Below are 26,213 nucleotides of genomic sequence, written 5' to 3'. Positions count from 1 at the left end.
TTTCATTTTCAGAATTTTCTTTCTTTTTCCGTTTGTACTATTTTCTGGCGCGCCATTCGATAGATTATTGGACATTTTCGGCGTCAGATTCATAAACCCACGTCTCATTACCAGTACTAATGCGTTTGCTGAAACTACGGTCTTTTGCTATTTGATCAAGCATTTCGTTAGCGGATACCACTCCTCGCCGTTTTCAAAAAATTCGGGTCTCTTGGTACTAGTCTAGAGTCTAGACTTCATACGATATTTTCAGATCCTCTGCTATCTCACTGATGCCAATACGACTATTTTCAAACTCTGTTTCTTTAACCTTTTCGTTTTTGTTGTTCTGTGATTAACGGCGGTGGATGGACGAGACGCGCATGAGGCAAGTTTTAGCTGATTTCACGACATTTATTGAATACTTTGTGCCACTCAAATACTTATGTTGGTGATAAATTCGACAAACACTAATTGACATATGGAGCTCAAAATTTACTCGAAAATGGAAAAGGTGTACAACGGCTACAGTCTAGGACATTTTTTTTTTAACTATTCCTCTTGAGTGCGTTTTAAATGGCTGTCCCATTTGTCCGTGTCAAATTTGATCAGTTGGTATGTATGTATTTATATTGTATGTTCCTTTGCAGAGTATAATGTATGTATGTGTATAATTTCAGCACTTAAATCTCATAGTTATCACGGCGTATCACTTGTTACTCGAGGTGAATTTGAAAACTCCTCTTCTTTGGCTGCGATTTTCATTCTACAAAAATAAATGTGTTTCAACTTACATCAACTCACTGCTACAACAAAATATTGTACTCACCAGTAAGCGATTACCAAACAGCATTTTTGCTTTGTCCTCCTCCTGCGGCGACGAACGTTCGCCAGTCGATGTACCCGGTTGTCGGCGATGTATTTGCAACTTCTGCTTTATTGCCTGTGATAATATCACACGACGACTCACTGATTTCATAGCTAATAGCAAGTCTAGCCATGTCCAAGTGACATTGTGGTATTCAAGTGTTGGTATGACCAGCGAGAAATCCGTTATGTCCTCAAGATTCTTCTCTTTGTTGCCCTTGTAACTGACACGCACAGGCACTTCGGGAATTTTTATATAGATAAACAATTTATTCTTCTCAGCGCGCTCTTTCATCTTTTCCACATCGTCTTTTTCGATTTTTACATAGAATTCAGAGTCTTTCGAACCCTTCTTTGTTTTCGATGGTTTCTTAGTTGTTTTCGTTTGCACAGCCGATGATGAGCTGGAACTGGAGGAATTCTCTTCAATATCATCTACAGTCTCCGTTTCGGAAGCGTCGCGATCGGGGAAGCAGAACTTCAACATTGTGCTGTAGAATTTTTTCGTTATAGCAATAGTGATGGGCGCCACATTGATCTCGAAATGCTCCTTCACAGAAATCCCACCCACCGGCGGTTTCTCACGACAAAAGACGCGCAAAACACGTTTATGCGTGTCGATGGGCATATCCTTTTGGATTTCTGTCGGCATTAAGACTTCGCGATATATCTCACGCGGTATCAGATTGCTCATGCGTATATTGCCCAGTTCAAGTAAATGTTCGACAGAATCGTCACTTTTCGACTTTTTCGTATACAAGAAGCCACTTAGCACCAGATCGGATATGCCGATTTGGCCGTCGGTTTCTGTGAGACGCCATTGGGCGCGCTTAAAGCAGATCTCATTTGCACGCACGATGGTTAGCGATTTGTCGGAGAGCACCTGGTGTTTGAAAAGCGAAAAATAAAAATTTTGATTTGCATTTAAATTTTATTAAATGAAATGAAAACATTAGTTTATAACACCCACTCACATTCGATATTTTGCTCAGCTGCGATAGTTGTGTTTCCTTATAGCACAACAACATCATGTCGAGCTCCTCGCTGAGCGTATTCAATTCCTCTTTACTTTCGCGTATTTGCAATTGCACACGTTCGAATTCGTGTCTCAGCTCCAGCGTGTCGCCCTCTTCGGCACGATCCTTGCCGATGAGATGTATGTCCTTCTCCAGCCCACGGATCTTCATCAATAAACTGCGTATCATGGTTTGTTTTTGTTGTATCGGTCGCTTTTGATCCTCCGTGGAGTGTAGCTGTAATTGGAAACGCATGCGCGCCAACTTCTCCAAAGCCTGTTTGCGTTGCGGTTCTACGTACAGCAATAGATTGTTCACAATATCTAGAATCATAGCATATTGTAAGGAATTCGTGCAGACATCGAGATCGTGATGCATTAAGGTGAAGGCATCCACGGGATCATCTTGTTTCTCCCACGGTGATAGCGTTTCCTCGGATGGTGGTGGWGGTACTTCGGTGATGGAATTTGGATCTATCGTATCGCCATAGCTGACATAGAAGAATTCACATTTACAACGCGACACAATGCGTTGCAGCTGCACAGGCTGTGTTTCACCTGGATTCTCAATCGATAAGGCACCCACAGTTTCCGAAACAACACCGCCCACACTGCGTCCACTACCGACTAGATGCGGAATGTCTGGCAAATCATTGATCACAGTGTCGTCTTTATCCTGAAAAAGAATATATTTTTAGTATAAGCAAACGTGGTTGTTCTGGCTAAATGAAAACAAAAGGATCATAACCCCACAATGTTAACAAAGGTCGTTGTATTAGCTAACTGTGAACAAAGGTTGTGGACTTGACTAAATATAAACAAAATGGTCGTTGAGATATCAAAACGTAAACAAAGAGACTATTGACCTCTTAAAATGTAAACAATAGGGTCACAGACCTCATTATATATTGATTGTTGCCTTGACTAAAAGTAAACACAGGTTGTGAATCTCTTCAAATGTAACCAAAGGTATCCTTGACATCGGAAATATTTTAACAAAAACCGTGAACAAAGATTGTGGACTTGGCTAAATATAAACAAAATGTCATTGAGATATTAATATGTAAACAGAGATACTATTGACCCCATACAATTTAAACAAAAGTGTCCGAGACCCCAAAACTAAACAAAGGTTGTTGACTTGGCTAGTGTAACCGAAGGTTGCGCACTTGGCTAAATTAAAAAAAAGGTAATTAACGTCAAATAATGTAAACAAAGGAGCCTCATAAAATGTAAACATGTTAAAAAAGGTTATGGACTTAGCTTTTTTGTTCAAAATTGATTGATTTTTAAGATTAGAATTGAACTTCAAATATCCATACCATATATATCTATCCCATTGAACACACCCGAAATTAGAGCACCCTCAAATCAATTCAAATATTATTACCTGAATATTATCCACCGTCAACCACATGATCTCCTTTTCAATGAGCGAGTCATCTTCACCAGCGCTCACTGTGGCATAGTATTGCATGCATTCAAGCAAACCCTTCCACGTCGTCTTGGAAACCAGCGATCTATCACGCCAAACGGGACGGTGTACACGTTGTAGAATCTCCGCTTTAGCCGCGCTAATAATTACATAACCGGATGTCTCACAACCCTTGAGCAACACTTGGGAATTTACCAATGATATGGACCAATTCTCATGTATCACATCTTGCGCCGAACACGCCTGTAAACCTTGTAGCTGCAATTCACGCGATTGCGTGCTTTGATCGTCGCTGTAAACGTTGAATTTGTGATCGGCCTCAGCTATTAGCTGCTGCAGCATTGCCGTTGCATGACTGGCGGGTTGCACCTTCTTGATGGCGCTATTGGCATTGGCAACTATACGTTTCGAAAGATTGTTAGTATATATTTATAACTTGGATAAGTGCAGGACTTACTCGGTAGCACCTCTGTGGTATTATTTGTGAGTGTGATTGTGCTATCGCTACGCTTATTCTTTATAACATTGGAGTTAGTCTCCTTGCGATAGCTCTTCACGGCCTCTGTGGATAAGTTATTCTTCAGCTTCTGTGATTTCATGAACGAATCGAAGAGTGCGAACGCCACATCACGATTGTTTTTCGTCCACGCGCCTTTCAAGTCGTAAACGACCAATTTATGTGTGGGCGTGGTATTCTTGGTCTTCGACTCCTCCTCTTGACTGCTGCCGGTTTGTATGAGCGCCTCACGTCCGTACGAAACTTTGGCCACACTCAAAAAGTAAAAACGCACTATTTTGAAGGCATCACCGACACTGGCCAAATTCTCCGCACTACTATCGAGTTTTTCGGTAAGTATGCTCTTCAACCATATTTCAGCGTCATTCAATTCGCAATTCATATACACGGTCGACCAGTCAGCACGCGGCCTATGAATCAGCCCATCATCGATGGGACAGAGCGATAAACAGTATTCGGAACTAAAGGACACGCGACCGCCGTTCAATTGGAAACCCTTATGCAGCGCATGTGACATCCAATAGAGCACTTGAAAGTGATGTAAGCTCATTTGTAAATTTGCCTTTTTATAATGGCGACTGAGTTGCTTCTTTCGTGGACGTACATTGTTGAACACCGGACCGCGGCGTGTTGGACGCGTAACACCGGACAGTATAAGCTTGAGGCTCTCGAACCAACGCAAAGTGCTGCCGTAGAGAACCAAGCTTGGAATGTCGATTTCCACCTCCTCACCATGCTTCGGTTTCGTTTCAAATGAAATCCAAATATTTAGGTTAAGCGAACGAAAGGCGCGAAAGGAGTCGTGCACTTGATTGCTGGAATACTCGGGCAACTTGTCGGGCGCACACGGCATAACTGCGTGATGATCATTTGGATTGGCCAAGCAAACCCAATTTAATTTAAATGTAAGTTTAAGATTGGGAAAATGCAGCAGTCGGCAATCGTCATAACGTGAAGCTGTGCGTACCGTTATCTATGAATGCATGTCAAAATTGCAAAAAATTCCTTACAGGTAAAAACTCTTAATACTCACATTTAGTTCACCTTTGAACATGATCTTTGCATTTGTCCACACAATGCCGGCATTATTCCATGTCAGCTCCATTTCCTCGGTTGTATTGTAGGGATCCAATGAAGCATGCAACAAAACTGTGAATTGCTTAACAATCATTGTTAGACGCCCATGAAACAGCAAGCGCATTTTATCCCAGAAAGGCAAGGGCGGACTTGGATCTTTTGAGGGTGCTGAAATTTTCTCGAAACTGAGATTACACTGCGCCATCACCGGCTCCCAGCAGGGACCAAAAGCATAGCTGCAAAACTCCAGTTCACAATCAAAGTCGTGATAGAACTTTTGCGACGGCATGCTGCGCTGTATAACATCGGTGCCGAAGGGCTCGCCAACTTCTATGAAAACATCACGCTTAGCGCGTTTGGACGCAGCTTGTTCAGCGCCGCATAAATTACCAAAGAGACGCATCGATTTAACATAGAACATGGGCTGTGGAAAATCACTGCAGAAAAAAATTTCAAAATTATCATCAAATATATCTACTAGAAATAATTAAATCAGTAAAATGTTTACTCACCGCAGCATGAATTTCCACTCTGTGCAACTGATATTCACGCTGCGGCACCATAGTGTGGTGAATTCCAAGCCCTCCTCCGGCCAAGGGCTTTCACAGTCAATGTCGCGCATTATACGCGTCACATTCTCGGCACCATGTAGCGATGGATCGGCCATTGCCATTATTTCCACATCCGTCATGATCCACGCCAACAAGCGCGTGCGCACCGGTCCACTCTCTCTTATTTTCTTCGAGCGTTGTATATAAATTTCGGAATTTTTTTGCACTAAACTCGCATAGAGGCTCTCTATTGTGCTCGCCGGCACCAGACAACGCTCGGCAATTTTCCTATCGAATATAGCCTTGCGTTTGAGGCCCTCTAGATATTCATCCACAAGCAGCACATAATTGTCACGCAATTTCACCTCAAACGGATCGTCGCTGATTTCGAGCAGAAATTCTTTGATCTTAAAAAATAAAAATTAATTAATTATATAATAATTAATTTATATATGCATACATATAATTTATAATTAATTTATATACATATATAAAATAAAATCATATATACAAAAAATTAAATATATAAAAAAATTGGAAAATATAAAATAATTAGGAAAAAAAATTAAAGAAACAAAACCCGCTAACTTGTGCTGCATTGAAGATATAATACCCTCCACAGACGCATTTATTACAGCATAAAAGGGTATAAAAACATTTCCATCTTGCTTTTGATTGTTAACTTTGTATGGCAGCCATTAGCCATAGTGGTGCGATACGAGCAATACATTAGGAGATTGCAACCCTGCCTTGGACAATAAACCATGCCAAATTGCACAAAGATATCATGTCAAATAAACAACTTTTCCATACAAGAACTTTATTTTGAACGAACAGTTTATATGACAGCTATAAGCTATAGTAGTCCGATCCGAACAATATATTCGGAGATTGTAGCATTGCATTAGAAAATAGTATGTGCTAAATTTCGTAAAGATAACTTGTGAAATAAATGTATTCATTATATAAGAATTGGATTTTCAGCAGTCAGTTTGAATGCAGTTATTTACTATATCGGCCCGATATCGGCCATTCCGACAAATGAGTCGGTGCTTGGAGAGAAAAGGACATGTGCACAATTTCAGATCGATATCTCAAACGTGATGAACTATATATACTATATACTTTATAGGATCTTTTGACAAGTAAAAACAAGTGATTGTTTAAACTAAATATCTAAAATAATATGTATATAAAATTTTAAATTTACCTGTATGACCATATCGCTTGGGAGCGGTGAGCTAGCTGTAAACGGCTTCTTCTTATAGTTATGCACCAATTTCAGCCACTTAAAATGCGACACGAACTCATTCTGCACCGCATCATAAAAATCGTGATCGTAGGGAAAGATGGCCTGCAAATAAAAATAAATATTGTTAAACTTTCACTCTCAAATTAGCATTTTTTAACCGCAACCATACCTTGAAGGCGCCAATTGTTGTTACCCACACTTTGTTTGTGGGCAGCACAAAGCCTTCGCAATTCACGCGCTCCTGCGTGAGCATATCCAAGCGTGGTAGCGATTGCACGTCGATTTCCTTCAATGTGAATATGTGCTGGTCATCGATTTTGATGAAAAGATTCTCCGCAGAAATGAAATTCGCTTCTTTGTGACTGAAGAATAAGTTCTCCACAAACCATTGCATCGTATGCCGTTCGGAGAGTTTAATCTCGAATACCGTGCTCAATTCAGCGGACAGTTCGATGATCCACTTTATCTTAGTATGCGTTGGCTTTATTTCCGCCGTGTGTTGCGGCAAAGCCAGCTCGATGCGCAAATCGCTCATGTCACGTGCCAAAGTCAGTATGTGCATGTGCAAATTCGCGTTCCACATGGCTTCCGTATTACTTGGAATGTAGACTGACACTTTATTTTCGCTTTTTTCATGCTCAATGCGTATTGTTTTACAACTAGCGAATATGTCGGTGAAGTCGTTGAGGCATAGCGATGACGCATTCATGGAACGCATAATGGCCATTTGAAAGTCCTCAAATTTGAAGCTGGACACCTGTTGCTTGCGCGATAGCGATATATCTGAGAAGCTTAGGAGCAGACAAGCCTGATGATGATTAATAAAATATGCTGTGATATCCTTAATGCGTGCTGATATTAGTAAACCACCAGAAATGGAATTTGTGCCGGTGTTTGGAACACGTGACACACGCTTGCCAATGCCACTTTCGTTGGAATTGAGACCACCATACTGTTTTATACAATTGACAGACTTCACTATAAATTCAGCAAGACTCATGCTATATTCGGTGCGTAGCGTGTGTATGGACACCTCTAGTTTCGTGACACTTGCGTACGAACTCAATTTTACCAAGCTGAGTCCGAGAAAGAATGGCGAGCCTGGAGAATGTGATTTCTTCAAATTGTTGGTGTCATTTGTGGAATTCCCCAAGGACCACCATAATGATTCAATCATTAATTCGGTGCTCCAATGACGTTGATTCAAGAGTAAATTTAAAAGTCGATTGCCATATAAGGAGCTACGCTTCTCTTCGGTTTGTTCCAATAGGAATCTGGTATGACTAACGCTCATAGCAGCGTTTTCATCGTCCAACTTCATGAGCACAGAAACGTTCCAGAACTCGGCACAGCCTAAATAAAAAGAAAACAAGGCAACACGTTAAATTATGTTGCGAGAATATTCTTCACAAATCACAAGTTTCCATAGAGTTAATTTGTATGGCAGCTAAATGCTATAGTAGTCCGAACCGTAACATTTATTCAAAAATTATAGCGTTGTCTTGAACAATTTTCTATTGCAAATTTTGGGAAGTTATTTTGTCAAAACAAGTTTTTCATACAACAACTGTATTTTGATCGCTTTTTTGTATGCCAATTCATACCTTTAACCACTATGCGCTTTAATATACCCTCAAGTATGCCATTATTGGACGGTTTGGACGTTATAAGCAACGGATCCAGTATTTTGTCGTTGGCTGTAGCATAAAATGTGTCCGCACCTAAATGTTCGGGTAACGAGCGTTTCATTGCATTCAACTGTAATGGCTGTTGACTTATACGCTGACGCGATAAAAAGTTATTGTGTACCCAATCGTAGATTTCACAATGATTATATATTATTTGGAATGTTTTAAGCATGACATATAAATTTAGAACATCGTTTTCCAGCTAAGAAGAAATCGTTAAGGCAATTTAGTTTACAAACTTTATTGTGTGATAGTTAAATTATACTCACCACGGAATCAATAGTAAATTGTTCAACAAATAGTAACTTTTCGTATTTGGTATCAATGTCCAAATGCTCTAGCAACACTTTGGTAAACAATGTTGGAAGCGGCGCATTTTCATTCAGTGATTTAGAATTGAATTTCCCAGTAATCTAAGCAAGTGTGTAGCAGATACATAAATATAATATATAGCACTCAAAACTAATCATTAATTTCACACTTACACTGAACAATTGAATTTTTGCGCTAAAATCATTTTGGGAATTCTCTTTCACTGCCGAAAATGTAGCTGCTTTAATTACAAAATTAAAATTCTTTGGTATAATGGGTGAGATCTTCTGATATGACTCGTTACTGAAACTCTTTCGACGCTGCGAAAGTGAATTAGCCGTACTTATCACTCTGCTCTCTAAATTTTGTTGTGGTTTTGTACGTTGCTTCGCCTCACTTAAGAAATCGTATAAACTACCGTGTATGGTGGAACGTGCATTATTCATTGCCAAAGAGAGTTTCTAAATCATAAGAGAAAATTTTTATAAAATAAAAATATTATATTGTAAATCCAATTTTCTTACGTCCACTGATAAAGGACCGTGCGCAAAGAGCGTAGCATCCAAGGCAATGTCGAAACTAATCTCACCCAAACAAGGTTGTATCTTATTTAGATTTTCCAAGGACTGCCGCCGTGAAGGACAATGTCTCAACATTTTCGCCTGAAAAATAGAAAAAAGTTATATGCAGAAAATCAGTAAAAATACCGATCTTACCTGAGCATCGTTAAGCGCCGCATTAACTAGTAAAGTTTTAGCGTTATGCACAATACTACCATCCAGATGTAACTCCCTTGCTGTTGCATGTATGAACCAGCCGGGATCGAAATTATTATTCATAAGGACCACGGAAATATTGTTTATGTGCATAGCCATAAACTAAAAAAAAAAAAATACAAAATAAATAAATGATTTGTAAAATGAACGCAATTCTGTTCCATGTTTGGATCAACTCTGTGTTACAACTAATATAATCAGTCAATCAGTCATAAGCCAAGTTTTTTTATTCAAAAATAATAAACAGACTATATATTTTTACCTGAGCGAACGTTAGTATACTCGGTGGTACTTTCGCTCGCCGGAAATCTGGCACATCTTTTTCCTCCTCCTGCCGAGTTTTACTATGTAGACGCTCAGAATCCCGAAGTGATTCTGCTGTGACATCATTGCTTTGTATATCTTTGTTTATACGTATATCCCTTATATAGATTGATAGCAGTTTTGTTACCTCTGTGTTAAAAAAGCTGCTACGAAGACAAATTTCTTCAATTTGCTGTAAAATAATTTACAATTTTTAGCATAATTGCTGTATATTAGTCTGATTAGTGTTTACCACAATAAAACCGCTTTTACTGACATCTACATTCCGCAACGCAAGATAACGTAAACTAATGCTTCCAATTCGTACTTTTACCTTAAACTTTTTAACTAGATACCAACTGATCCCTTTTGGTAGAATGCTGAAAATTGTGGAAAAATTATCAAGTCTCTTGCAAAAGACATTTATCTCTTACTTACCAATATGCCAATAGAAATACTAACAAAACCAATATTAATAATTTAAGCAGCATTTTCTAAAATCATCATTTCTATGCACTTTTCCTAATTCTCCATTGATATTAAAATGAATTTTGTGATGTCTGAGAAATAACTTTGTTGACGTTTCCCCACCTTATAAATTAAAACAGCTGTTTATTCTAGTATATGTCAAGAAAAAAACATTTAAATACAGGGTGCTCACATTAACTGTTTACAATGATTAAATTAACGTAATTTAACGTAAAGAAAATTAGAAACAAATCGAAAAATGTTATATAGTCATATAGTACACAATTTTAACACCATTTTATAAATTTCAAACAAATTTAAATATAATAAAAATTAATGTTTGCATAATAATAAATTAATAAGCGCATATTAAATTGTTTTCTTATCAAAACTCTTCAAACCATCTCTGCCTAAACATCTCTGTTTTAAAGTTTTTTATACTACTATTTATATAATGTGGCATCTCTATGTTATGTGATTGGACCTCTGCGTTGACGAAAAAACGAAGGGTTTTACAATATTTCTTTATAAAATTAAAACCAATAATTTTGTTATAGAAATTCGAAAAGTGTTACAGCACATAATAAGTGAAGTATTTTCTGGTCTATTGAGGTTTAAATATATCGAAGTAAATAATAGAAAAACATTGGAAATGTTGATGGCAAATGCATAAGCACCAAAGACTGTCTGTCAGTCACAGGCGTCCCCCGAAGTGAAGTTGGGGAAAAAATAACAAAATTTTCTTGCCCAATTGTAAAAAGACAGATCTTGTAAAAGCGTTTCCCTTTTTTCTTGATATTTTAAAATAAGGCAAAATGTACAAATTAATGTTATAATTTTACATTAAAACTAGTTTTTGTGGTAAGAAATAACATTTCTTCGTATCATGTGTGACGTTTTGTGGAAAACAGGATTAAAATACTAAACTCGCAAAACTCCATGATAAAACTTTGAAAGTAGCAATTTTTCCAAACTACTGCAAGTATAAAGGTATCATATAGTAAAGAAATTGTTCAAGATGAAAGTGTCTAAATATTATTCTATTTTAGGTGTTGTGCTTCTGAAGTAATACGTGTAAATTGGTTGTAGAAGAGTAAATGCGAAAGGTTGTATTTACAGACAATTAACAGATAATATGATTATACAGGAGCCAGTGCAGGTAAAACCAATTTTGTAACTTTTATTAATAATGTAAATATTAATTCATATATAAACTATTCACTATTTGTTCGTTCCAAAGGCCGCTATTTGGCATTGCCTAAACTTTTATGATTACAAAGATGCCGTTTTTCTGTCGGAACGTCTCTGCTGTGAAGGTAAGCGATCGTCTAAAATAAACGATAATTAATTTATAAATAATATAATTTACATTTACATTTTTTTTCAGTGGAGACAGATGAAACAATTTTTCTGCTCGCCACTAGCTACTACAGGTCAAATCTGATACACCAAGCTTATTGGTTACTTAAAGAGAAAGCACGTCGTTCGCCGTATTGTCGGTTTTTACAAGCAAAATGTGCTTTCCAACTAAAGAAATATGCAGAATCCGAGTGTGTGCTTGTCAACGGCGGTTTTGGTGATATAAAAAATCTGGAAGATATTGCGAAAGAATTTGGTGAAATCGCATGTTTTGTGCTGCAGTTGATTGCCCAGATATGTGTAAAAACTGAAAGAAGTAAAATGGCTGCAGAAGCACTACGCCGTGCACTAAAACTCAATCCGTTTATGTGGCAAACATTCGCCGACCTATGCCACATGGGCGAATTTGTAGATCCAGCTGCTACGTTCCAAATTTCCAATACCGATGTGTTCAATACATGTCAAGGCAGCGCAAATTCTAATTCCATGGTTTTATGTGGTAATACGGGACAAAACATAACGCTTAACGATAGTGGTACTCAGTATTTAAGTAACATTGGCATAAATAATCCTTCTTCGGATATCCTAATGAATAACACAAATAATAGTTCAAATTACATACTTTGCACACCAGTTGAGCAACAATGGCAACCGCAACCACAGCCAAATATCATTACCCTCCAGAGTCTAATCACCCCAAACAATAATAGCAACAATTTAAACAATTCAATGTCCATGCTTCGCGGTGTCAACACAGCAAATATATCTGTTGGTAGTAGTTTACAAAATTCTGGCATGATGATGTTGGAAGATACACCAATTGGTTATACCACCAGTAATAACAGCACTGAACACACTAGCTTAAATCCAATACAAAATTTCGACGTTGGAGGCGGTACTCCATTTCGCCGGCAATTCAAATACCTCTCAGCAATCTCGCCAACAACACCCAGCTTCGGTATTTTACCCATGCATAGTCCATGCGGTGGTGATTCTTCTTTTGTCGTCACAGGTCATGCACAAACGAATATAAGTGTGCTGAACACACCTTCACCACAAACATTAATGGAAGCAAATCAGGAGTCTAAAGTAATTGGAAAGAAAATGAAAAGTCATGTTAGTAGTCTTATAAATCGAAAAGAAAGTGGCACAACCACCAACAAACCTGCAGTTTTTACACAAACTGGCAATGTCACTCCACGTACACCCAATAATCAAGGTGGTATATCGTCAGGTACGTCTACATTAATATATTTTAAAATATATGTAGTAAATTTGAGAGTTTTCATCATGTAATTTTCAGGTTCACTTATTCCCAACGCAGCTGTAAGACGCAGTTCTCGCTTGTTTAGTAATAGTGCCTATTCCGTAAAAGAAAACAACAAATCTCCGAATATTACTAGCAACAAGTTTGCACTGCCACGTTCTCCGCCACGGAAAACTAAGACGCGCATGCCTAAAATTTCTCTAAATAACGAACTGATCGAAGATAAAAGTATTAATATCAATGCGGACAAGTTGAATGAGAAGAACGCACGAAAAGACAAAGAAAAGATTGAGACAATAACATCAGCTACCGGTCACAATCGTTCCATTGAAGACACCAAAGTGTTACTGAACAATAGTTTGAATAACGCACAAACAATGGCGCATCATGTGCTCTCACTAAAGAAACAGTCAGCAGATGGCTTAATGTCATTATTGCGAGATTTGGGTGAAGGTTATAAACTGCTCACACTTTATCAATGTAAAGCTGCTATCAAGCATTTTGAAAGCAAAGTACCAAAGCATCACTTGTGCTCCAGCTGGGTACAGTCCCTCATTGGTTTAGCTCACTATGAATTACGCGCATATGAATCTGCGATTTCCGTATTTAAAGACATACACGAAAATGAGCCTCATCGTTTAGAATTCATGGAGATATACTCATCCTCGCTTTGGCATTTGCAAAAAGAAGTCGATCTATCAGCTTTAGCACAGGACTTAATCAATCAAGATAAAACATCACCGATCACTTGGTGTGTAGCTGGTAACTGCTTTTCATTACATAAAGAGCACGAGACGGCAATTAAGTTCTTCAAACGGGCTGTGCAGGTGGATCCTGATTTTGTTTACAGTTACACACTCCTTGGGCATGAACTCGTTTTAACCGAAGAATTAGATAAGGCTGCTGACTATTTCCATGCTGCTGTTGCCCGCGATCCCCGTCACTATAATGCGTGGTTTGGTATGGGCACTATATATTCCAAGCAAGAAAAATACGAGTTAGCTGAATTATATTACATCAAAGCATTAAAAATCAATCCGCAAAATTCAGTGATTCTAGTGCATATTGGTGCAATGCAATATTTTATGCAGAAAAAGGAGCAAGCTCTGCAAACATTAAACACAGCAGCAATGTTGGATCCGAAAAATCCATTGGCACGTTTCCATCGTGGCTCAATTTACTTCTCATTGGGCAAGCATCAGGAGGCATTGCGCGAACTCGAAGAATTGAAAGAGGTGGTACCAAAGGAATCGGTAGTTTTCTATTTAATTGGTAAAATTCATAAAACCCTGGGTAATGTGGATTCAGCACTAATGCACTTCAGCTGGGCCACCGATCTGGATCCGAAGGGCGCAAATAACCAGCTGAGAGATGCTTTTGACTCAGCTGTTGTACCGATGTTTAGTCCCGCCAGGAATGATCAGAGCGTAGACGCAGATCAGGATCCAGAACCGACATCCGATCGTTCAGATGACTCAACGCAAGCACAACAAGACATAAATTATGACAGTGATGCGTATTGAATTGCTCGATTGAGTGTTTGCTTTACTTCCCCACTCTGCACTTACGAGTGTGAAGCGTATTCAAAACAAAGGTGAAACCAATTGATTTGTTAATGCTTTTTGTGTTTAATATTAAGTGAGTGCTACTTCGGTTAATTGACTGACCGACCCAATAACAAACACGTAAAAAGACGAAAAATAAAACAAAAAATTTAATTCGAAAATGTCCCCTGGAATGAAATGATACTGATACGAATATTTACCTAAATTTAAAATTTGCTAATCGAAAGTAAGCTAGGTCAAGGAAAATCCGATTAAGAAATACATGAATAATTGTGAATATGATTGTTTATATACATATATGTATACATCATAAATTGGCATACTTTCCAGTTAAGTTGTATATTTCATTTTTTTTTTTTTTTTTTTGAATATCTATTTGAATTGGTTGGGATCTGATGCACCAATATAGCATATAATTTTTTAGCAAAAATAAACCCAAACAATGAGTTAAAGTAAAGGCAAATGTTAAAATGAAAGTCGTAGGTAAAATTATTCAAAATATATATTCCTAGGTACGCTAATGCAAATTAAAACTAAAAAATAAATTATTTTATTTTTTAATGTCTAGAGGCATACTTAAGAATATGCAATATTAGTTTACTACAGTTGGTAAATTCTTGAAAAGAATTTGTAAATATTTCTAGTTTACAATTTATAGATTAAACAAGATTTTTTTATTTTCTGCAGCTATTATTTATGAAATGCAAGCATCAAGTCGTTGCCGCTGCGAGGATAATTAAATTAAGAATATAAATGCTAATAATTAATTACGTTAAATAACTTACCAGTTATTAAATTGATCTAATTGTCTGAAAACGTTGACAAATTGGGACTGGCTATGTTTGAAATGAAATTAATATAAGATCGTAATCGAAGAGGGGCAGTTAGAAAAATAACAAAAAACTCATGAAATAATATATGGCATATTTGCAAATCAATAAATACCTACTGATGTACGTGGAAAATATTTTTTATATATTCGTGGTATAAGTTTCCCTCGATATATATATATATTTTTTTTTTTGTTTTTGTTATAATCGTGGGGGTTTAAGTACAGCATTAATACTTTTGTACATATAAATATATTAAACGCAGTGTGTGAAAAGATCTTACTGCAAATTTTTTCTTATTTTCGGTCCTTTTCGCCTCCAACTTGTGGTACGAACTGTAGACCTAGACCGGAGATTGTAGCGTTGCTTTGAATAAGATAGCTTGTCAAATAAAAAGTATTGTATACAAGGACTTGAGTTTGAGCTGTCAATTTGTACCCGATCTCAACAATTTGACCAGAGACTTTGCGATACCTTGGATATTAATCTACGCCAAATTTCGTGAAGGTACCTTGTCAAATAAAAACGGTTTCCTTAAAGGGACTTGCGTTTTGATCAGTTTGTATAACATGTATGTATGTATTATATATGCCATATCAGTCCAACAGCGGTGTTCCGACAAATCAACAGCTTTTTAAGAATAAGAAAAAAAATCTGCAAAATTTCAGATCAACATTTAAACAAGAAAGAAGGCGCTGAATTCGGGTGCAACCGAATGTTTTTTATTAAAATTATAACACGATCTGTAATTTTCATTGAGATATCTCCCGGAAGTTCGAAAATCTTCATATTAGGTACATATATGCGGACTCAAGGAAGTATTGACCGGATTCAACCCATTTTTGATACACAAAGTTACTATTGTCAGGAAAGGATTCAAATTTCATTTTTGGTCAAAAGGTGGCATACAATCTTATCCCGTTATATTAATTACTTTTGGATTTATGTACTGGAAAGTTAAGAATTAAATGAATTTAAAATTGGCGTTCAATTTCACCCACTTTCACCAAAAAGTGGTCGATGTCACGCCTTATTATACCATCACGTAGGTAAACTGTGATGTATCAGCCAAATTTTGTGGTTGTAGCTTTAGTTTTTTAGGAGATACTTACATTAAACTTAATAGAGGGCCCCCCAGCGCACGTTGCTACTGCGATACCCTGTGTCAAATTAGAGTTTTATATCTTAATTAAGTGCTTAGTTACAGCACTTTATAGGTTTTCATTTAATGACGTTTTATGGGCGTGGCAGTGGTCCGATTACGTCCATCAACGAACTAGGATTTTTTTTTGCTAATAAATTTCATACAAATTTTTATCAAGATATCTCTACTTTTACACAAGTTACAGCTTGCACAGACGGACGGACAATTAGCCGGATTGCAACTTTCCTCGTCATCCTAGTCATTTATATATAGAATGTACATAATTCTATATCTATCTCAATTATTTTTAGGTGGTATGTACAACCGTTAGGTGAACAAACCATTTATGTATGTAGCAACATGTTGCAAGAGTATAAAAACTAAGGGGTAGTCCTTTCGCGTATACACAGATGGACAGACTGACATGGGTAAATCGATTAAGTTTATCACGTTTATCATTGATTTATAAGGTCCTCGACGTTTACTTCTGGGTATTACACACTTCGAGGCAAACTTAATAAGGGTATATTATCAGGTAAGGGTATTAATATAGTTTTTTAAACTAAAGATAAACCAATTAATACGCGTTTAATCAGTTTGACCTATTTTATGCTGTTATTTGTTTATATTTATTTATAAAACCACTATATATTATTGTGGATTTAATTATTTATTGATTTCTGAAGTATATTTAAAGTTTGCTTCCGGTTGAAAAGCATAAATGACTTTCTGTAAAGTCTCTGTATCCAACTTCATTATTTTCTCAACCAAATCACGCAAATAATTAAATTCTATATTTAACACATATGCCAATGTTTGTAAATGCAATAGACGCATTCGAAATACTACTTTATCCAATTTTAAAACATCGCGAATGTCATCGCATCCGAACAGTTCGCGAAGAGATTCCGGCAGCGATATTGTGGAAGTGGATGAATCTAAATCAAGTGATTGTGTTAATTCTGGCGTAGGAAAGTGTATTTCTGGTTGAACATTTGACTCCATCGCTGCAAAAGACTGCAATTGTTGTGGATTAATTAAAGTGTTGGTGTAGTTTTGATTGACAAAATGATTCGGATACACCGGAGGTAATAGCGAATTTTTGTTGTAGTAATAAAAATCGTTATTCTGCCCCTGCTGTGCATTTGCCGCAACTGGTAGCAATGGATTTCTTATGGGGTTAAAATAATTGTCAATTGATATGATAGGTGTTTTCACTTCATCCTCATTTGAAGCAGCTTCGAAGCGAGTTTTTTTATGTTGTCTAACGTTTTTAGACCCACTATATCCTCTTTTTCTGCCTCTTCTTGTAGTTGGTGCTGCAGATGGCGCGGTTGGACATCTAAATTTATGTTGAAGATGAAAAATTGGTTAGAGATTCACAATTTTTAATATGCACTTTCCCTGATATATAAATATGTATATATAGAGAACTTCACATGTTGCATCTGGCTATTCTTAATACAGATATTAAAGACATAATACACATGTATTATTTTTGCTCTTACCGTTTGTTGTGAATCTGCTTTATAGATTTCAATTTATTTTCTTTTGATGTGTTATTAGTACTTGTATTTACCTCAGCGTTGGTTTTAGAAGTATTTAACAATGTATTTTTGATAACGTCTGTGCCTTGATCCTCACTTATTTGTTTAAATAACTGAGATAAGCTTTCATTACTGTTACTTCCGTTATCCGTTTTGGCTCCCAAAATTTGAATTTGTTTTTTGAAATTCCGATCATCAGCAAGTAATTTGCTACTTTCATCAAAACAATTAGGTTTATCCGCAACATCTTTATATTTAATAAGTCGTTGTGATCGTCGCATTTAAAGTACTTAATATTTATTATTGTATTTTAATAACTTAACTCATCTGCGGAAGTGGTTTTGTTCCCTTCTTTCCCTACAGTTAAAGTTTACACGCCGACCAACTTTTTGATGACATATATGAGTATATGAAACTTTAACTCCTTAGGTAATTTTTTCAAATCACAGGCGGTGGATTATATACAAAACCTAAAAACAATAGATTTGAAAGATTCGTACTTATTTATTTTGCTATTGTGAATTACTAACATCGAAATATTCCTAATCGATATTTTCTTCAACCGATACACTTATATGTGAATAACAAAATATCGTTTGTATCTGATTACCATTGAATTATTACTCAAATTGTGAAAAGTTTTATTTGCTGAAAGAAATGGCGGAGAACGACAATAAACAAAATTCTAATGCAAATTTACAAATAATACGTGATCCTAATTTAGCAAAGAATCGAATTTTTGTTGGTAATCTTCCAACGTGTACCCGTGAACAGTTGGAGAGTATATGTCTCCCTTATGGGAAAGTATTAGGATCACTGGTGCAGAAAAATTTTGGTTTTGTTCAATTCGAATCAGAGGAAATAGCTAATAAAGTCGCTTCATCACTATCCAAATCTATATTTAAAGGTAATGTAATTACTGTAAGGAACGCAGCATCCAAGCAAGCCCCTAAGCGACCGGCGTCTGATAACGTTGCACTTCCAACAAATATAAATACCGGCTATTTTGGAGTACCAGAATCTATGCCAACAAATACTACGCCCAATATGAATCCAGATTACAATGACTGTGAAATTATCGTAATTGATCGAAGAAATACGTAGGTTTCATGATTAAATTTATGTATATGTACATTTGAGTTCAGGAATAGAGAAATTAAATTTTATTTTACAATTTCAGAAAATATGCGGAATACATTGAACAGCGTCTTAAAGATATCAATTTAAGAGTAGATGTGCTTTTTCCGAACGAAGATGTGCCACTCGGCAAAGTTTTAATAAATATCTCGTCCCGAGGTTGCTTATATGCAATATTGATAACGCCCCAGCATGAAGAACACAATAGTATAACAGTCAACATATTATATGGTCAACCAGCAGAGCACCGAAACATGCCCGTGGATGATGCAATAATGTTGATATCAAAAGATTTTCGCCAAAAAATGGCTAACGACGTGATGAAAAAAGCATCATTTGCTGCATCTCTACCGAAGCCTATGACTGGAGTAAATATGGGTAATCCTATGCAAGAAGATCGTCATCCCAGTGCTATTCAAACGCTTTTAAATTTACTTTCGGATAATATGCCGCTTACTGTTCTTCAATATGATAGAATAATAAAATATCTTCAAGAACGGCGAGAGCATCAAGTAAAAATAGAACTTGGCGATGCTGCAGATATAGGAACAAAAGTGCCTGATCCTGAAATTGAATTGCAAAAGAGAATCCTAGATATAATGAATAAACCGTCGGTAGCTGAAACACATTACAAGTTGTTATATCCCACGTTAGAAGCAGTCAGGTCAGATTATCGAGCTATGGATCTCTTGAAGGATGTTCGCGTACAGAAGGCCCTTGAAACGTTAATGGATTCTAATTTGGTAGGAACTGTAGAGAACTACATGAAATATTAGTATAATATAAGTTTATTATATTTAACCAACTCAATCGTATTATAACAACTTTGTAAAATTAAAATAACCAACTTATGGCCAAGAGCGTTTTGCATTATAACCTTCATATTTGCCTCGATACTTCAAACCCGTTACAAGAGTCGAACTCTTTGGGAATGCGGTCTGACCATTAAACATTGAATCGGTGTCTGGATTAAAACGTAAATAATCATGTTGTATATGTAAATTTTCCGGAAGTTTGGCATTCTTTAGAGCATCATAAGGTACAGTGGTGTTCACAGAGGTCTCGTAAAATTTGACTACATCACCTGAAAGTAAGTTATATTCTTCAATTTAATTAATAATTATAGCAGAGGATTTTTATGAATTTACCTATACTTTGCAATTCATGAACCTGTGAATTTGGAACGCTATGTTGAAAATCACGAAAACAAGCATCTAAAAATTTAAATTTTTCTTCCAAATTTTCTAGTTTATAATCGCTTGCAAAGGATATTTTTAGATTGTTACATATTGATCGTACTTTGTCCGGAACATCTCGAGGTGGATAATATGGCTTGTGTGACCGTAGGAACCTTAATAAAATTGTTAAATCAATTAATTTCTTTGAAATTTATTTATATTATAAATACCCTTTGCAAGCCAAGGATTTTCCCACATCGGTCACATTTCGTTGTGCTTGTGCCTGTGATTTCTTAGTTACCGCAGTTGAATATGCTGATATTATGTGCCATGTTTTCTGCTATAATTGTAAAAAGGATTTTATAAATATCTTATAACATTTAAAATAATATTTACATTTAAATTTATTGAAAATTGTGCACTTTTATATAAACTCATCTCGATGTTTTTTACTTGGTTATCAGATGTAATAACTCTTCTTCTTAGAGAAAAAAATAGATCACAATAGTACTATTGGAATAGCCGAAATAGACAGCTAATATTAATTAATCGCTTTTATTTGTTGTATGATTGTTTTTGAACAATAATGAGAATATTTTTTTTTAACAGATAATCAAATATATACAGTGCAACAGAAGAAGACCGTGATTTTATTTAGTACCTTAATGTGTATTTGGTATTTGTTTGTTGGAACTTTAAACTTAACTATTACTATCCAACTTATAAAACTTTCAAAAAAGCAAGATACATTTACGTATAAAAAATTTGGGATTTTTTGAAGAAATTCTACGATATTATCTTTAAAATACCCCTAACATCTTAAAACAACTGCATCGATATTTTAAAGTTATTTTATCGATCCCATAAATTATACTGATAATTTTTGGAAAAGGTTGTCATCTTTAGTTTCTAAACTGTTGAACTTGACAGCGAAACACCGATTCAATGGCTGCACAACATTAGAAGAAAGCATGGTGTAGAGAATTTGTAATGGTCAAATAATAGAAGTAGTTATTATTTTAAACATAATACAATTGTGGAAAAAGAATATTTGTGAAATTATTAAAATTAAACAAGTCGTATATGAAGTAGATTTTGCACTAGTGAAGGATTTTGCAACTACGATTGGCGAGACCAATATATAATCGGTATTTATGAGAACGTTTGTTAAAATGAATACGATAGATAATAAGACAGCAAAGTGAGAGGAAATCAATTATCCCACCCCCTAAAACAGTGTTGTGTTTTCATGGCGTCAATACATGTTAACTGAATTTGTAAAATTAATTTGTTATAATTTAATAATGTTCCTATGAATAGCAAATATATTCACTTAACGAAATTTGTCGGAAATAAATTTAATAGTTTTAAAAATACCGTATATTTGTTGAGAGCTTTCAAATTGAATAAGTACATATACTTTTAAATGTAGATAAATCAGCATATTGTAAGAAGGTCAAATAAATTACTTTTTAAATATCACCGTTTAAACACAAAAACAATAATTATGAAATTTTAATTGTGAAGCATGAATTTATTCAAATTAAAGTGTAGAACTTCTCCATTGTAACTACATTTAAATGTAAGAAAATACATCCCTGATTGTTTTTACTAAGAATTGGCTTTTTCTCTTATAATCGCCATTTTCGATTCCACAGTCGCAAATGTCATATCGTCGTTACCGTCAGCTATTCGATTTGATTTGGTTGGTAGTGTTCGGTATTCGTATAATTAATGGAAATTTTGTTTAAAACAATCGCTATATAAATTATCTCGTACAAGGCAAAGTGTAAGAGAGCTTTAAATTAATAAAATCTGTGTTGCTAAACATGAAAATAATCGAACGGATAAATATTTAAAAGACTTGAAAATATCGATTGGTCTTTAATAAAAAAAAAAGTATAAAGAGTGCGAATGGAAAGTGGAGCAAAAGTGTACCGTATGCATGTGTGCATACTCCTCATATATGAAAGAGATTGTGTGTATAAGTAGATGCGTGAAGTGTGGATTACTCTTTATATGTGCTAATAGGAGAATTTGAAAAGGGAAGAACGGAAGAAGTAAGCGGGTGAAATAAGTGAATTATGCGAAAGTGTACAAAAAATAAATAGAATTTATTTGCATAGAAATTGTTGAAAGTCTCTTATTAACGCTTTAATTAGTATAAAAAAAGTGGTGTGCTGTTCAAATAGTTTAACAGTTCACGATCAAAAGCTTAAATTTTCAAAGGTTGACCAACGGATTTTTATAATTAATAAAGGTAGTAGAGATGTAATTCATTATATCCGAAAGAAAACAGGAGATGCAATAGAAATTTATTTACAATAAAAGTAATTCAATTGATCGAAGTAAAGAAACAACAGTAATAACAAATATTTAATTAAACAAAAAATTTTTTAAAAAGCGGGTAATGCCAGCAAGGATAGCATGATAGAGCAGAAGCTTGGGAGAAATAGAAATTAAGAACCGAAGAGAAACTAAGTTGTAGTTTGTTGCAGTCGCTGCTGCAATTGTTTTTGCGGTCATCTCTCATCGATTCATTCGAGAATTGAATTAATATTGGCTAATCTACCGCCCCAACGAGGGTATTTAGTAACAGCAAGCTCATCTATATATATTTTGAAGCTACAAACTTCAAGCAGGAAATAAATATGACTATTCATGCAGTTTTAAAATTACTTTGCTATATTACATTTAAAGTAATCCATGAATTTCACAATTAAAGATGTTCAAAATGTATTGCAGTAGAAGTCAGAATAAATATCAATGCTAATTAAAGTTCCATAATAGCTTTTAATTTTACTAAGAAATATTTTAAATATTTATCTGTATTATTTTCCATTTTCTTTCATAAGAGCTTTAAATGCTATTCGAAAAATTTACTGATATATTTCTTTGGAGAGATTAAATATTTTTTTTTTACTAATATTTAATGTTTTTTTTTATTTTATTTTAAAAAGGATTTGTAAATTCATAATTAACATAGTAGTTTTTGCATTGCGGTGCTTAACATTTAAGAATAGAACTTGGTATTCTTTAATCTGTTATCTGACGAAATCATTTGAGTCATATTTTAGTTCAAGAGTGATTCCTTATTGTACAATATTTAGTTACATACTTGGTTTCCGCATTTCTCTTAAAACATTTATTTATGTGTGTATGTACATACATAGTTAAACGTATATTTGTGAAAGAGTTTCGCATTGCTAAGATGAAAACTAAGATTTTAGGGCCACTGTTTGATTTAATGAGGGTCTATGAGATAACGTCTACAAAAATACGGTGGATTATTGGAATGTGGGCTCCGACTCGACAAAGTAGTTGAGGTCGACCGCTATGTGTCGGCTTTTTATTTTACTAGAGCGCAAAAGAGAACACCAAACGCCGCGTTCCGCACTCAAAAACCCTCTTTTTTATGCCTATCAAATCGAAAAAAATTATATTTTTCGAAATCTCTCTCATTATTTCTCTCTTCTTTAACTAAGCCCTTTACATATTGTAATATACAAGTTGATGTATGTGTGTATTATATGTACAATTCAACGCTTATAATTTTTTGTAGGAAAAATAAATCAAAAAAATTGATTCGCTAGTTTTGACATTTAAATTGAAAATACTGAGAACAAATGCAACCCTGTTAGGTGTTGTTGTTTTCTCTCATCTGCGATTCGGTTCATTTCCATTCCGAAGTAGAAATAGAAGCATAAGTAAAAAAGACAAAATTTCCATTGTGTATAGGCGACTTTGCAGCACTTGTATGTCGTTTATTCGTTGGTTAACATTTTTTCGTGTTCGCTATCGCTGTGGTCAATAATATTTCTATTGAGGAGGAAATTCTATTAAATAATTTTGCAAAACCGAATAATAAGTGAAAACAATTATTTTTACGAAAAGATTCAATAATTGTATTGTTTATAAACATGATATTACTCTTGACAAGCTTAATTCAAGGTGTGTTTTTTAATATAAATTGTTTTTTGTATTGAAAAAAATACAACTCTTACAATACGGCAGAAGTAAAACGATTTCATGTTAATGTACGCACTCATGTATGTAAATGTGTAGGTATGTATGTGTTTGCCTCAGTATATAAAGAGGAAAAGTGCACATCTGTTCGTTGGATTCGTTAACAGTGAAACAAATTGCAATAAAAGTTACAATCGTAGTGAAAACATAAAAAGTGTGATAAATTTTAACCAAATATGTTGTATTATATTTTATTCAGCAGGTTTGATATAATCAAAGAATATAAAATTCAAAATTTTCTTAAACTCATCTAAAGTAAAATTCATACGCATCATACGAATAGTCTACACAAAATATTTGAGCATGCAGTGGAAAATTTAATAAACTACATACATTACCTACCTATTATTTTATATTTTGTCTACATCAACATCAACGATTAACGAAAAGCCAGCAACAAACGGTGAACCACAAGCAAAGCAACCAGTCATTCAGCCAACGACCATCGACTTTCATCGCAATTCGCTCTCTTCTCATTATGTTGCGTCGCAACAAAGCAAAAAAAATCTGAGGGGCATCGGTATTAGTCGGTGACTGTTGTGTCGGAAACAGTAGTAGCAGTGTTGGTGCTACCCTTCATCATCAACAGTGGAAGAAAACAGAAAAAAATATACTAAATAAAACAAAAAAATAATAAAAGTGTTCATGTCGCGCGCGCCGTTGTTCTTTCTATCTATCGTAACGTCACCGGTTCTCACATTGTGCACCACTCGTCTGCTCGTTTGTTGGCCGCTTACTCGTTCGCACGTTTAGTTAGTATCCCGTTCAGTTGCGCTGTTTATCGGTGGCGGTAGTGTAGTAGTGTTTGTTGTTGCACGAGTCGTCGTCATCGACATCAGTGGCAAAACTCGTGCAAAAATTGCGAAGAGCACAAATTTCATTGTCGCTGAACTGTGGTGTTTATTTGTGTGTGTTAGTGAGAAATCGTAGCTGCAGTAGCGACTATAGTCGATCGTAAACGTCGACAGAGTTGTTAGTGTTTGTCAATGTACTAAATGCACACTGGTGTTAGTAGAAATTGTGGTTGGTTGGTAATTTCGAAATTGATTTACCTGAATCCGAATGTTAATTCGAATCGGAATCCTAATCCAGTATAGTGTTAAAAATGTAAAGCGGAATACAAACTAAAAACGATATTGTAACAAATAAAAATTTAGTGCTTGGAAAACCAAAGAAAGTGTTTAATAATGAGAAAGCAAGAAAAAGAAAAGATAAATATAAAATAAAAGCATGAAATCATAAACAAGTAGTAAAAAAAGTATCTAAATATTCGTTTTGTATTACCTAGCGACCGAAATAAATTTAAAGGCGAAAGAATAAGTGTATGTGAGACAAAGATAAATAGTGAAAAAGAAATAAAACAGTAACAGTAGTGCAACAAGGGCACTTCCTAATTCCTACCTGTACGTCAGACCGTTATAACGTGTGCGTGTGTGTATGTGCTTTGCGAGTTTATCAATTCGCTTTCGCATAGTATGCGATACACGGCAGTTGATGAAAGCATAACCAAAAGTTATAAACGGCAAATAACGATAGCACTGTATAATTTATATGAATGTAACAGTAACTGAGCAAACGACGCGGTAATGACGTAGGCACGTTAGAGAAAATAAAGCAAAAATATCGTTTAGTTATTCAAAATACAGAAGCCACGAAGCTTTTGTCTTGCGTGGTGCTGTTGTGTAGTTCTCATTTAATTGAAATTTTTGCTGAGACGCAAATTGCTTATTATCAACGATAATTGAGAAAATGAGGAGCTGCTGTGTTAAAAAAATACATGAACTATGACGCATCAAAATCATCAGACCAACGGCGCTAGTTTGGAGGATTGCCATACAAACTTCTTTGCCCTGGTGAGTTTACATTTATAAAAACCAATATGAATATATATTTATTATGTAAAAAAGAAAGAAAAAAAAA

General features: G+C 35.3%; 6 protein-coding genes across 11 annotated transcripts in view; 3 read left to right on the top strand and 3 right to left on the bottom strand.

The window, feature by feature from the left end:
• Window positions 1-10,298, bottom strand: LOC108965347 (protein KIAA0100). The gene is made up of 17 exons (XM_018927699.1): window positions 10,211-10,298; window positions 10,026-10,152; window positions 9,732-9,965; window positions 9,410-9,571; window positions 9,218-9,355; window positions 8,867-9,154; window positions 8,651-8,794; window positions 8,298-8,583; window positions 6,863-8,046; window positions 6,652-6,795; window positions 5,403-5,848; window positions 4,847-5,327; window positions 3,754-4,786; window positions 3,252-3,694; window positions 1,821-2,537; window positions 809-1,729; window positions 1-745 (listed from the first exon to the last, which is right to left on the bottom strand). The coding sequence occupies exons 1-17, from the start codon at window positions 10,261-10,263 to the stop codon at window positions 689-691; spliced, it is 6,858 nt and encodes a 2,285-aa protein (XP_018783244.1). The 5' UTR covers window positions 10,264-10,298; the 3' UTR covers window positions 1-688.
• A 425-nt stretch (window positions 10,299-10,723) lies between these two features.
• On the top strand, window positions 10,724-15,543 carry LOC108965344 (cell division cycle protein 27 homolog). The gene is made up of 5 exons (XM_018927695.1): window positions 10,724-11,230; window positions 11,290-11,399; window positions 11,481-11,556; window positions 11,628-12,833; window positions 12,903-15,543. Exons 2-5 carry the CDS (start codon window positions 11,376-11,378, stop codon window positions 14,387-14,389), a joined length of 2,793 nt encoding a protein of 930 aa, XP_018783240.1. The 5' UTR covers window positions 10,724-11,230; window positions 11,290-11,375; the 3' UTR covers window positions 14,390-15,543.
• A 1,528-nt stretch (window positions 15,544-17,071) lies between these two features.
• Window positions 17,072-18,409, bottom strand: LOC108965315. Its single transcript, XM_018927636.1, has 3 exons — window positions 17,985-18,409; window positions 17,914-17,927; window positions 17,072-17,747 (listed from the first exon to the last, which is right to left on the bottom strand). Exons 1-3 carry the CDS (start codon window positions 18,231-18,233, stop codon window positions 17,072-17,074), a joined length of 939 nt encoding a protein of 312 aa, XP_018783181.1. The 5' UTR covers window positions 18,234-18,409.
• A 200-nt stretch (window positions 18,410-18,609) lies between these two features.
• LOC108965345 (nuclear polyadenylated RNA-binding protein 3) lies at window positions 18,610-19,971 on the top strand. Its single transcript, XM_018927696.1, has 2 exons — window positions 18,610-19,052; window positions 19,133-19,971. Exons 1-2 carry the CDS (start codon window positions 18,610-18,612, stop codon window positions 19,863-19,865), a joined length of 1,176 nt encoding a protein of 391 aa, XP_018783241.1. The 3' UTR covers window positions 19,866-19,971.
• On the bottom strand, window positions 19,860-20,769 carry LOC108965346 (39S ribosomal protein L50, mitochondrial). The gene is made up of 4 exons (XM_018927698.1): window positions 20,664-20,769; window positions 20,498-20,607; window positions 20,238-20,440; window positions 19,860-20,173 (listed from the first exon to the last, which is right to left on the bottom strand). The coding sequence occupies exons 1-4, from the start codon at window positions 20,703-20,705 to the stop codon at window positions 19,938-19,940; spliced, it is 591 nt and encodes a 196-aa protein (XP_018783243.1). The 5' UTR covers window positions 20,706-20,769; the 3' UTR covers window positions 19,860-19,937.
• Window positions 20,770-21,189: 420 nt separating this feature from the next.
• Window positions 21,190-26,213, top strand: part of LOC108965337 (mediator of RNA polymerase II transcription subunit 13) — a 31,611-nt gene continuing 26,587 nt past the window's right edge. The window contains exons 1-3 of one of the 6 annotated variants that reach the window (XM_018927682.1): window positions 21,940-22,056; window positions 24,493-24,495; window positions 25,582-26,146. In XM_018927682.1, the coding sequence (XP_018783227.1) occupies window positions 26,078-26,146 (69 nt within the window). In that variant the 5' untranslated portion in view covers window positions 21,940-22,056; window positions 24,493-24,495; window positions 25,582-26,077. Of the gene's footprint in view, window positions 21,416-21,939; window positions 22,057-24,492; window positions 26,147-26,213 lie in introns of those variants that run through there. The other 5 variants (XM_018927677.1, XM_018927683.1, XM_018927678.1 and 2 more) reach the window with 5 other exon arrangements.

Source organism: Bactrocera latifrons, unplaced genomic scaffold, assembly GCF_001853355.1.
Source record: "Bactrocera latifrons isolate USDA-ARS-PBARC rearing strain unplaced genomic scaffold, ASM185335v1 scaffold_139, whole genome shotgun sequence".
Lineage (NCBI taxonomy): Eukaryota > Metazoa > Arthropoda > Insecta > Diptera > Tephritidae > Bactrocera > Bactrocera latifrons.
Note: the sequence above shows the minus strand (reverse complement) of the source record. Positions and strands in the feature narration are given on the sequence as shown.

Bases quoted from the DNA above. Each gene is read 5' to 3' on its own strand.
- LOC108965344 (XM_018927695.1), top strand. From the start codon at position 11,376: ATGATTATACAGGAGCCAGTGCAG. The intron at 11,557-11,627 runs GTAAGCGATCGT...ATTTTTTTTCAG, and splicing joins GGAACGTCTCTGCTGTGAAG to TGGAGACAGATGAAACAATT. The intron at 12,834-12,902 runs GTACGTCTACAT...TGTAATTTTCAG, and splicing joins TCAAGGTGGTATATCGTCAG to GTTCACTTATTCCCAACGCA.
- LOC108965315 (XM_018927636.1), bottom strand. From the start codon at position 18,233: ATGCGACGATCACAACGACTTATTAAATATAAAGATGTTGCGGATAAA.
- LOC108965345 (XM_018927696.1), top strand. From the start codon at position 18,610: ATGGCGGAGAACGACAATAAACAAAATTCTAATGCAAATTTACAAATA. The intron at 19,053-19,132 runs GTAGGTTTCATG...TTACAATTTCAG, and splicing joins GTAATTGATCGAAGAAATAC to AAAATATGCGGAATACATTG.
- LOC108965346 (XM_018927698.1), bottom strand. From the start codon at position 20,705: ATGAGTTTATATAAAAGTGCACAATTTTCAATAAATTTAAAT. The intron at 20,608-20,663 runs GTAAATATTATT...TTACAATTATAG, and splicing joins AATTTTCAATAAATTTAAAT to CAGAAAACATGGCACATAAT. The intron at 20,441-20,497 runs GTATTTATAATA...AATTTTATTAAG, and splicing joins AAATCCTTGGCTTGCAAAGG to GTTCCTACGGTCACACAAGC.